This window comes from Daphnia pulicaria, chromosome 2 (assembly GCF_021234035.1).
Source record: "Daphnia pulicaria isolate SC F1-1A chromosome 2, SC_F0-13Bv2, whole genome shotgun sequence".
NCBI classification, from domain to species: Eukaryota; Metazoa; Arthropoda; class Branchiopoda; order Diplostraca; family Daphniidae; genus Daphnia; species Daphnia pulicaria.
In genome coordinates, this window is record NC_060914.1 from 1,616,354 (window position 1) to 1,627,492 (window position 11,139).

At 41.1% G+C, this 11,139-nt stretch overlaps 3 protein-coding genes across 3 annotated transcripts; 1 reads left to right on the forward strand and 2 right to left on the reverse strand.

Annotated features, from left to right (window-relative positions):
• Nucleotides 1–2,928: 2,928 nt before the first annotated feature.
• LOC124327322 (cuticle protein 19-like) lies at nucleotides 2,929–3,738 on the reverse strand. The gene is made up of 3 exons (XM_046786324.1): nucleotides 3,626–3,738; nucleotides 3,431–3,550; nucleotides 2,929–3,355 (listed from the first exon to the last, which is right to left on the reverse strand). The coding sequence occupies exons 1-3, from the start codon at nucleotides 3,668–3,670 to the stop codon at nucleotides 3,032–3,034; spliced, it is 489 nt and encodes a 162-aa protein (XP_046642280.1). The 5' UTR covers nucleotides 3,671–3,738; the 3' UTR covers nucleotides 2,929–3,031.
• A 1,817-nt stretch (nucleotides 3,739–5,555) lies between these two features.
• On the forward strand, nucleotides 5,556–6,428 carry LOC124327317 (cuticle protein 19-like). The gene is made up of 3 exons (XM_046786317.1): nucleotides 5,556–5,672; nucleotides 5,813–5,926; nucleotides 6,041–6,428. Exons 1-3 carry the CDS (start codon nucleotides 5,583–5,585, stop codon nucleotides 6,359–6,361), a joined length of 525 nt encoding a protein of 174 aa, XP_046642273.1. The 5' UTR covers nucleotides 5,556–5,582; the 3' UTR covers nucleotides 6,362–6,428.
• A 665-nt stretch (nucleotides 6,429–7,093) lies between these two features.
• On the reverse strand, nucleotides 7,094–9,694 carry LOC124327086 (bone morphogenetic protein receptor type-1B-like). Its single transcript, XM_046785958.1, has 8 exons — nucleotides 9,533–9,694; nucleotides 9,250–9,434; nucleotides 8,957–9,183; nucleotides 8,753–8,891; nucleotides 8,484–8,676; nucleotides 8,116–8,413; nucleotides 7,685–8,045; nucleotides 7,094–7,616 (listed from the first exon to the last, which is right to left on the reverse strand). The coding sequence occupies exons 1-8, from the start codon at nucleotides 9,690–9,692 to the stop codon at nucleotides 7,449–7,451; spliced, it is 1,731 nt and encodes a 576-aa protein (XP_046641914.1). The 5' UTR covers nucleotides 9,693–9,694; the 3' UTR covers nucleotides 7,094–7,448.
• Nucleotides 9,695–11,139: the final 1,445 nt, after the last annotated feature.

The following is an 11,139-nucleotide window of genomic DNA, read 5'->3' on the forward strand; positions in this document are numbered from 1 at the left end:
AAAAGTAAGGCCGTTATACAACAATATCGACGTCCAACATGAAATTTCGACTTCACGCTGGTGGGATTATCCGTTCCGTTTTCTACACTTCCCAGCGGCGCGCAATTCCCACGTCGATACCGACTCCAGACGCAGTTATCGTATCAAATAGCCCGTGTATGAGATCTAAAGTGTGTTGTCGCCTTGTCGGTGCAACCCACACAAAAACAAAAAGAAAAAAAAAAGAAAAAAAAAATTGGAAAGAAAAACAAAATTCGTGGCGTCATTATTGGAAGTCGTTAAAGACAACACCTCGACGATGATGGTCGTGATGACGGTGGTGATGACTATGCGACGACGAGACCGCACATGTTGTGCGTGTGCAACAGTGCCAGAATTCAATGTTTTGGTTTTCTCTCTCCTCTCACTCGGCGTCACGCCACACTCTTGTTCTAACAGGATGAAATCGAATTTCTCCCGTGACAGTAATAACGATGGGGAAATTGATGATCTTGGATTGAATGTAAGCTTACAGGTAAAGCCCAAAAAAGAACCTAATAATAACCCAAAAAATGTTGCTGTCTTATATCCGACCATAAACCATGAACTGGAACAATGCGGCTGTCAATTGTCAAAGTTACTTCAAGCAATAAGTTACCGAAAAAGTTCACACTGGTTTGATACATTTTGGGTATTTTTATTTTCGGGCTAGACCACCGCCAAGGTAAAAGGTAGGTATTGAAAAATCTGTTTCTCGGTGGGCCAGCTATATATTTTACAGAATTCCATGGCCGTTGAATCATCGCACAAAAGAAAAGAGAGAGAGAGGCACGAAAAGAAATTTCATTGGGCCAGCATTTTCTTTTCTTTTTCAAGAAAATTCGAGATTCTTGATCAAATCACTGGTGGTAAAATATAATATTTATCGCATTGTTTTCTAAATACGGCCTATGATACCCGTGAATAACGTAGCGTGAATACCATAAAGGAATTATAGTCGGAAAAGGTCAAACTATTCAATATAGACTCTCTCTCTAGTCTCTCTCTCTAGCTGCCTTTCCATGCAGCATTGCATTTTCGTCAGACACAAAATAGAACCGCGACGGGAGCAAATGGTATGTCGTGAGCGCGTCGTGACTTTTCCGAAATCAGGGATGAGAATAGGCGAAACGAGGTTACACCAGATTGGGAGCGGCTCTCCCCCCACCTGGCTTTTTTTTTTTATCCGTGTATGCACACGCAGTGCATCGCAATTTTTAGGTATATACCAACGGGGAAAGGGAAAGTCGAGCTCCATCGCCGCTTCTCCTCGTCGACTCTTTTCGTGCACGTTGGCGTCGCTCGGTGACGGTGAAGAGCGGCCCGAAACCCGGCCGCCGACGAAAGCGAAAGCACGCGCGCGCCTGCTCGTTGTTATCCACAGAATAACCGCCATACATTCTGATTAGGAGGCCCTCCTCGGCGACCACTAGAACGAGCCAATAAATTCTTGCAAGCACAATAGCGTACGAGACAGACTGTTAAAAATAATGGTCGCAATTGTGTGCAGACGCCAATACCCAAGAACGGATGCGTTTTCAAACGACGTGAACGTGACGTCATCTCTACCAAAGGCTTTATATTGCTACCGAATTCCGTTTAAAGCTTTCAATGTCCGTTGCATCAGTTATATAAGCGCGCGTTCGATCGACACGCATTCGAAAAGAAATAAAACAAGTCCAAACGACAATGTATTATAGTCAAGGGCAGCATGTTTCAAGTAATAAAAAGCTCTCACTTTATAGCGGGTGGTATTATTCACCATGATATTAGATAACGTTTGCATCTAGTCAAATTACTGACAGCTTGTTTGCTTCTGTGGGTTGTGTGACTAGACAAAAAAATCTGTTTGGCTGTATAGCATTTTGTACTCCGTGATGGATGTATCAATTAAGAATGAATTCGTTTTTTTTCTTCTTTCAACGCCGATAGCGTTTCCAAATATAAACGTTGAATTCCGTTATGTTGTTGGAATTTTTTTTTCCTTTACACGCCGCTGCTTCAGATGATGCAAACGATCAAAGACGTCGGCAAAAAGGTATATGTTGGGTCTCCCAGAAAGAAATGGAGAGCAGAGTAAATGATAGTGCCGAAAAGGCAAAACTTAATCTGCCTAATTGCCCGAAAACCATATAACAGGTCGTAGAGACCGAATAAGACAAGTGAAGAGAAGAGAGAGAGAGTCTCGGATTGTTTTCATGTTTATAGGTCTATTGTAAAGAAGCGGTCATTTTTTCCGAGGACGGAGAAAATTGGAGCCATGTCCAATCATACGAACAATATTTTCACTCACGAATTGTACGTTTGTAACATGTTTTCTTTTTTTTTTTTTTTCGTAGCGGTTGACTTTGGGAATTTTGTTGTCGTATGGAGTATAGCGACAAGCTCGAACGAACATTTTTTTTCAACATAATTTTCATAATATTCGATTCATTTGGAATAGGATGAAGGTGATACCTAATGATGTGGATCTTGTTTTTTTGGACACTGTACATTATTTCTCCCATATTTGATTATAGACAGGCATCGTAATGACGGAGACCCAACTACGCAGAATAGTGGAGAGTCTGAGGCCGACAGAAATGAGGTCAGTCCACGCCCTGAAATATTCACACGCAAATAAGGTACAAAATGAAAAATGGCTTGCTAAACAATAACATGCGAACGTTATCGCCAAAACGGCCGTCATGGTAGAAAAATGTTTTGAAGATAATGACCTTAGACCATAAATAGATTAGTTACGCTCAGACATTGATTCATCCGGCGGCGCATACCGCAACCGTTTTGTTTTCCAAATCCATTTTTCTGCAGAAAAACAGAATAAAAATGCGAAACGGTTCGAATAATAGATGGAGACATACACATAGCGTCGCAACTTGAACATTGAATCTAAGTGAAACTAACACGCCCTTATTCGAAACAGAATCGTTTTATTTTTTATTTCAAGATGTTTAAATTATTCTTTTAAGTTACAGCCGTTGACAGAAGAGGCCATTCATTTCAATGTCGTCGCCTAGTATTTGCTGGGGTAGGCCGGGGCGGGGTAGGCTGGGGCGGGGTAGGCTGGTGCGGGGTAAGCTGGTGCGGGATAAGCGGCAGCCTTGTATGCGGGTTTATTGTATTCGGGGTATTTAGCCTCTCCGGAGTACTTGACATCAGCAACGTAGCCGGTGTAGTCATCAGCCTTGTAGTTGACGGTTTGAGTGCGGCCGTCGGGGAGAAGGACGCGGTAAGATCCGGTGACGGCGCCCTTACCATCGGAGGTCTCCTGGTGGGCGTAGTCGTTGTAGGTGTAGTCATCCTTCACAGCCCAGGCGAAATCGTACGGCATCGGCGCCTAAATCATTTCGAAATAATTGACAAAGAATAAATAAACGTTCCGATCTTTTGGGATATTCTGAAAATAACTTACGTAATCGTAGCTCTTTGTTGGGTAGGCGGGTGCGGGGTAAGCTGGGGCAGGGTATGCCGGCTTTGGGGGATAGACACTGGCAGCAGCTGCGGCGGCAATGACAACGGCGAGGATGATGATCTGTATAGAATATAATTGTTATAAAAGTTAAACAAGACGATTATTTTTGTTCAAGACAGTCGAAGCAAGTTTTACCTTCATGTTGAGTCGAGTATCTGGTTGTTGTACAACTGATAACATTTCGAAGTTTGGCTTCGATTTTTATAGGGAGTTGGGCCAATTCTGTTTCGTTAGCTCTGCTGGAGAACTTCGACGTGGCGTTTACCGTTCACATATGGATAAAATCACACCGATGGGGAAATAATCATTAGCCCTTGCTGAGATGGGCGCGGTTCTAACCAAACTTACATTTTGCCCTTGTGATCATTTGAGCGCACTAAGATCTGACCTCATTCTCACTCGAAATGTTCGCACCCCTTCCCGTGTATGTTCGTCCACTTACTTTATTCTAGTAAATTTTCGAAAACGATCCCTTTACTCTCGTTTAGTGTGCTGTGCGTCCCTTTCTCTCTTTTCCTCAAGACCTGCTGATGGCGCTGGCCCTGCGGAGGCGATGAATTTCTATTTTTCGATTGCCCAGCATTTAACGGGCGTTGGGTATAATAGGAGCAGGCAGAACGGATGTACTGCATTATTATCACAACTGGATCTGATGATTTCGAGACGTTCGATTATCGTCGTCCTTCGAACGGCCAATCTAGGTATGTGTTAACCGTTCTTACAACATAGTCGTCTCACTCTCACGGCTGGAGATAATATACAGAGGAAAAATGTAGAGCAAGGTCGGCGATCTTCTTCTCCAGCTGTTCAGGCCATCACATAAGAAGTGCTTAGATTCTGAATGTTACGTATATCTGATGATGAAACCATGAATCGACTTACACGGGTGCACCTTGAAAAATACTTCGACACGTCTGGTCGGATTTCCGCATCGAGCTTTCGAAAACGAACGAGTTGAATGGAAATGCGGGAATTTGGATATGTATAATTCCGACATAACTTACCATATCTTTTTAAAACTTTTTTTGATATAATCAGGTCTTAATCGTGAGTTCGTGAAGAGCATTCAACAGGTGGGTGGGGTGCGTTGTTCCGTTCGATTCCGCAGATTTGAGTAAAATATTAGCCGCATAAATCTTCGCCGAGTCAAGGCGAAGTTGCTGAGCGGAGTCACGATTGCCAAGTCGAGCCAGCGAGAAAACGGCAGATTTTGCCATATTTCGTAACGAAATGCGTATAGCAAACGTATGAAACAAGGAGAACCGTTACGACTCTCGCAACTGAATACAGACTATAACACGAGTGAAACAAGATCGTGATGGTCGCCCCACAGCCGATATTAAACGTGATCCACTTTCGATGTTTCTGTGCGTCGACCTTGCCGATGCTTTAAAGTTATCCGTGTTTCAGTTTCGTAAAGGTGGTCATGCTGTTACGAGGCGTCGTATTTAACGATGAGTTATTGTTTGACAACGCTATATTTACGCCTCTCTGTCGTGCAGCCACCAACCTTGCCAGTGCTAACTGGCCATTCCTCTCTAAACACATGTTTCTTGTAGATTTCATCGATTATTTTTTTTAACCTGGATTACTTTTAGGAGGAAGAATGGAAGTGGCGACTAACATCTGCGAACAGCAAGTGCACTTTTCTATTTTCGCTTTCTTTCGATGGAAGTCAGAACAAACGATGCATACACAATTTACACATTAAGCGAAGTACAATTCAAGGCTGGCGTATATGTCTCGCACTGGGCGAACCTTTCTTTCTGGATAAGACAGCAGTTACCGGCCGTAATCATTTTCCTTTCGTTACAATAACCAAAAAGGGAGGAAAGCAATTTAAGAATGAGTCCTCCGAATAACGTTTCTGTATATTCCTACCTAGCGGCCTCACCCATCGACCTAGCCTTAAGGTGTGTTTAATGCCGTGGCCACGGGCAGTTTCACCCAAAAGGCTTGCGTACGTGTTCTTCTAAACGCAAGACTAGTTATAGGGAAAAGTGAAACCTTGCAGCAGCAGCAGCAACAACCGTGTAATGCTCCTGAATAGATTTTGTATCCCAAACACATGAGGGGACTAAAACGTAGCTAAATGCAAGATGCCATACCGTATAAAAGTAGCCGAAACTTTTCAAATGGACATCAGTTGTTTACTCAGCACAAACAAACCCTCAACATGCAGGTGAGCTTCTAGTTTCAGTCAAATGGCAACCGCTAAAAGTTTTACGCAACTTGGAACTTTCCAGCATCTAATAGTCCATTCTGACTTTTCTGGATCACTTATAACCCGTTTGACATTTCTGTTTAATTGGAACAATTCAGGTCTTCATCTTCGCTATCTTGATCGCTGCCGTCGCCGCAAATGTCGCTTACCCCAAGCCCGCATACCCCGCACCGGCTTACCCCGCCGCCTATCCACCAAAGAGCTACGATTATGTAAGTCTTAATCAGAATATTTATCCCTAAAGAAATTTCAACCCCCTAAATATTGTTTTTTACGTTTTTAATTTTATTGATTGATTTCATTTTCACAAAATGTTATTTGTAAAGGCCCCAATGCCCTACAACTTCGCCTGGGCTGTGAAGGATGACTACACCTACAACGACTACGCTCACCAGGAGACCGCTGACGACAAGGGTTACGTCACCGGATCTTACCGTGTCCTTCTCCCCGACGGCCGCACTCAGATCGTCACCTACAAGGCTGATGATTACTCCGGCTACGTCGCTGATGTGAAATACGAGGGTGAAGCCAAATACCCCGAATACAATAAACCCGCATACAAGGCCGCCGCTTATCCCGCACCAGCCTACCCTGCACCAGCCTACCCTGCTCCAGCCTACCCCGCTGCTTACCCTAGTAAATACTAGACTGTTTGCCGACAAGCCCTGAATATTTATGGAGTAAAGTTAAATACAAGCATTTTTTGTGTGTAAAGGAAATAGTTTGAATTTATATTTCATTGGTTAACAACACATTGGATTCCACATCTGGTATAGTTGAAACAGTGGAGGCCGAAATTTGTTGATACATAATACTTCTGTGGTTTTCCGATACGTGTTCACCATTTATTACATTGTCACGAAGAGTTGCTATGGGTTGTGTTGTGTTGACAAGCGTTTTCGTTTCGGCTTATTTAGCAGACTATTTGGATGGATCGAATTTGGATGTGTCTTGGATCTGAAACGTACTGTTTGTTTCACTAATTGTTCAAAATATTCACTCTTCATTCGAAAAAGAAAAACAACGAATTTTTGGCGCATTGTTGTGGAAACCCGCAAGTGCTTCTTAATAGTCCTGTCTAGCACATTAGTCATCGTTGGTGTCGTTTTAATAGTTACATATGTTTCGTACCGAGCAGAAAATAACCAATGGGAACGGAAAAATTGCAGAAGTGCATTTTCCATTTACAGTAGTAATAAGTCTTGATTCAAGGTTTCATTGATTCATTCTTAATGTATACTGATAAGGTATGTATAGATCATTTGGTTTCACTCCTCAGCAACGACATTAATATTTGCAAGAGAAAAATTACATTGAATCGACGAGTTTGTGAAAATTTGAATTAAAGGGTCATGAAAAAAAAATCATTATTAAAAACCGCTGATTCAATTCATTGTATTTACACGTTAAAAGAGAATAAAACGATTCCTGGAAGCAATGGAAGAGTAATAACATGAGCAAAGGGAGACGATTGTTTTAGTTAATTAAGACACCCAACAGTTTTGTTTGAATCCGTTTTAAGGCTTGAGGCAACAATTATTAATGGCACGGCAGTTGCAGTGGAGCAATATCAAAACGAAACGACAAACGATTCACATTCAGAAAACCCTTTCACGCGCAAATTATTTACAAACAAACACTTGTCAAAAGAACGCACTAAGAAAAATTTCAGTAATTTTAAGAACACCTTGGTCAAACTTCAGATTCAAAGACTTGCAATGTTACAACAGTGAATTAAACGGATGGTAGCATTTCTTTGTCGTTATACTTTTCGATGTACATGTACATGTCAGATTCGTCGTTGATGCGAGTAAGAGATTTTTTAACGCGTAAAGCCGTCAATCGGGCGGCCGGATTTTGATGCCAACACTCTTGCATCACTTGAGCTAAAGTTTTCAGGGGCTTAAGGGCACAAATAAAAAATATAATTAGGAATATAAAAGTATAGTAGATTATGATTTTAGGCTTACCTCCTCGGTGAGCCAGTGCGGTTGGATATCCGGTCGCACTTTCTTGACACACACCACGTTGTACATGTCATCGAAAGATGGATCAGAAGGAACGCAATCATAGTACGGTTGTTGGTAGTCATCGGGGCCATAGGTGACCAATTTCTCTTGGCTCTCGTCTGTTATGATTTCGCTAACTGTGCTTAAGGCCGTATTACATCGACGAGCAATCTCCCACAAAACAAGACCGAACGAATAAATATCAGCTGTCTTAAAGGCCTCGAAAGAAAATTTGTTTAAGCTTTCGTCTAACACTTCAGGAGCCATGTAGCGACGAGTTCCGACACGGGTATTTGGTGCAATATCGATCTCTTGGGATTCGCTAAATAATAATAAAAGAAAAAGCATGAAGATTACTCGGTTGTTTGCTTATTTGGCTGTCGAATTCGTACCTTATATATCTGACAGCCAAACCAAAATCAGCAATGGCACATGTCCAATCTCTTTTCACCAAGATATTCTTACTCTTAATATCTCTGTGAGCAATGGCCGGTTTTCCTCTGGTACCAAAGATTTCCGTGTGCAAATGAGCCAATCCGCTAGCGGCAGTAAATGCTAACCTTCCAGCTGCTACTCCGTCAGGAGAATATTGTTGAAGAAAATCGTGTAAAGATCCAAGTTCATGATAGTCGGTAATGAGTAGCATCTGTGTCCAGGAGCCTGTTCCTTTGATATCAGCAGCAATGAAACCTAAAGTTTTTGTTTTAAATTAATAATTAATTTAAAGGGTACCAAATAAAAATATATTTAAAAACTGTACCAAGAATGTGTGAATGTCTCATGAGTACAGTCTGATAAATGTCTGTTTCTCTAAACCAAGAAGCTTCTTCAGTTGTGAAAAACACCTTGACAGCAACCTTTTCTTCCCTCCATTTGGCCATCCATACTTCACCATATCGACCTTTACCTATGGAATGGCCCATAACTAACTGCTTGGCTATTGTTCTTTGAACCTAATTAAAAAAAACAAAACAAACAAACATGGTTTAGCTTATTATTAAATTGATAAATTAGAGCACAATTTCTTACAAGTAAAGGTAAACCAGAACCAGAACCAGAACTCTGGCTATGGTCCACCATGTCCTTGATTGTTGAATTTCCTCCAAGGTATGGTACACAAGGAGCTTTGATAATGGAAACTTGTCTTTTATCCTCTTTCTTTTTGTAACTGTAAAGTAATAATATTTAAACTTGATAATTTTTCAGAACATTAGATTAAGAAAAACAACTTACTGCAGATAGACACAAACAACCATAACAAACAGAATGATCACACTGGCTGTGACTGAAACTAGTAAGGCCAAATAGTGAACATTTTCATCAGACCCCAACCCTGAATTGGGATCAGGTGTAGTACTGCGTATTTCATACATAGGAGATAGCAATCTGTTGCAATGGTCAGACTGGTAACAACATTGTATTGATTTGGGTACTAAATGAGGAACAAGGTGGCCTTTGCACTGTAAACAAATTCATGAGAAAACTGTAAGTGAAATTCGTTGGTCAAATAAAATGAAAGAACATACTTGCATGAGACCTTTTTCTTCTGGTGGCAAACAGCCATAAGTGTATTCAGGTTCTGGCAAACCTGTGTCAGGATTGTATACCTCTTCCACCGCAGCAAAGCACTGGCTGAAAGGTCTAGCTTCACATGTGCCATTAAAATTGTCATTAGGACAATGCCCTTGACAATAGCATGTGAGACCATATCCTGAAGAGACAAATAAAAACATTGGTAGTTCTAAATATTTCAATAGACAAAAAAAAAACTTTTTCCATTCTTTTAAAAAATTTGCAAACGTGTCCTACCGCATCTGATATTTGAAGTCAACACCAGAACCCATAATAAACAACTCTGATATTTTTTGTATGTTTCTGATATGTCAGCCATTTTGCAAAACTTCTCACGGGCACCTCCAAAAAAGAAATCTACAGAACTATGGCGGGTCGGCGGCAGGGTAAGCATCATAAGAATAAGGAAAAGGAATGTCTTGAAGAAAAAAAGGAAGAACTTAAGGGGATAGAGACATCTAGCGGTAAGATTAAATATTGATTTCACCTAGCGATAGATACTGCTGACCCCTAGATAGATCAATCAAGAATAAATCTTGGAATTACTAGAAATGTCAATAGTTTCCAAAAAAGCCTATGAAAGGAGCCAGCAAATCAAGTGGAGGATTCATTGTTATTCATCGAACGAATCGTGTCTCGTTATGCGCAAACGACGTTGTGTCAAACGACGGTCTCGTGTTTAAAAGTCGAATGCTTAGCAGTTGCCTTCACAAGGTGCGTCTCCCACCATCGCTCATATAAAAGTCAAAATGCCTTCAGCAATAAGAAAGAATGTTGTACAACATTGCAACGAGTTGTTGAGCAATGAGCTGTGCAACTCGTTAGTCGGTCGCTTCTCGTTGTTATCTTGAATGTTATTCTTCTTCAGCCAATTAATCTTGATTATATACGCAAAGAAGTTTCCGTTTCTTGGAATCGCTGCAATCTTTGTTCTGATAAATTCTGACTTATACTATGTCCAATTATCCGATGGATATAATGACATCAGTTTCTTGTTCGAAATTATCAATTTTCATTCTTCGAGAACTTTATCAAGTAGCGCCCACTGATTTTTGGTCACAGTTGACGATCAACTACGATCAAATGTAATAAACAGCAGCCTAACCACAACCCCAGCAAATAAAAACTAAGCGATCTTCATTGTATACTGTTTATTGATCACGTCAGGCATTCCGTTGAATAAGCTTGACAAAGTCGAAGACATTTCTTGCCGGATACGTTCAATCAATATAGAAAAATAGAACGCCTGTGTATCCTTTTATTGATCATGGACTTTTCTCTCTTAGTCTCTACACACTTGAATAATTCATTTGTCCAAAGTTTTCAGAACGAATTGCATTTACATCTAACTTTTCTCTAGTACTTTCCGAACAAGCTCAAAATCAGCAAGTAAATTGTCAATTCGGAAACTTTTTTTCTCTTTCTCCACAGGAAACAAACGAATGAAACGGACCATTCCCTCTGTCTGTCGTGTGAGAAGAATGCGACCCAGTTGCTTTCCCGTTCCTCGCTGCGTACGTATGTATACACGCCTCCTTTGGGTTTACACATCCGACAGCTGGAAGGATGGATAGATAGAATTAGGACCGTCGTCCTTTTTGGTTCGCATGTGTGTGTAGCTGCTTTCAGTTATCCGCTCTTCCATATATACTATAGTAGTTTAGTCTCTCAGCACAGCAGGCAGATTATTTGGCCGGCCTGCTGGATAGCCGCAACCCTGCAATGCAGCAGTTGAAAAGCGCTTGATCTTAGTCTTCTATACCATATATCTATTTATCGATTGATGCCAACGATATAATATCGGCGATTCCAATAAAGTTGCATCTTTGGATTGTTCATTATGA

What these genes read in the sequence shown, in the direction of transcription:
- LOC124327322 (XM_046786324.1), bottom strand. Translation starts at nt 3,670, where the DNA reads ATGTTATCAGTTGTACAACAACCAGATACTCGACTCAACATGAAG. An exon ending in ATACTCGACTCAACATGAAG is followed by an intron (nt 3,551 to 3,625) that starts GTAAAACTTGCT and finishes TATTCTATACAG; the next exon opens with ATCATCATCCTCGCCGTTGT. An exon ending in CAACAAAGAGCTACGATTAC is followed by an intron (nt 3,356 to 3,430) that starts GTAAGTTATTTT and finishes GAAATGATTTAG; the next exon opens with GCGCCGATGCCGTACGATTT.
- LOC124327317 (XM_046786317.1), top strand. Translation starts at nt 5,583, where the DNA reads ATGCAAGATGCCATACCGTATAAAAGTAGCCGAAACTTTTCAAATGGA. An exon ending in AACAAACCCTCAACATGCAG is followed by an intron (nt 5,673 to 5,812) that starts GTGAGCTTCTAG and finishes GGAACAATTCAG; the next exon opens with GTCTTCATCTTCGCTATCTT. An exon ending in CACCAAAGAGCTACGATTAT is followed by an intron (nt 5,927 to 6,040) that starts GTAAGTCTTAAT and finishes TTATTTGTAAAG; the next exon opens with GCCCCAATGCCCTACAACTT.
- LOC124327086 (XM_046785958.1), bottom strand. Translation starts at nt 9,692, where the DNA reads ATGATGCTTACCCTGCCGCCGACCCGCCATAGTTCTGTAGATTTCTTT. An exon ending in AAGAAAAAGGTCTCATGCAA is followed by an intron (nt 9,184 to 9,249) that starts GTATGTTCTTTC and finishes ATTTGTTTACAG; the next exon opens with TGCAAAGGCCACCTTGTTCC. An exon ending in GAGACATTCACACATTCTTG is followed by an intron (nt 8,414 to 8,483) that starts GTACAGTTTTTA and finishes CAAAAACTTTAG; the next exon opens with GTTTCATTGCTGCTGATATC.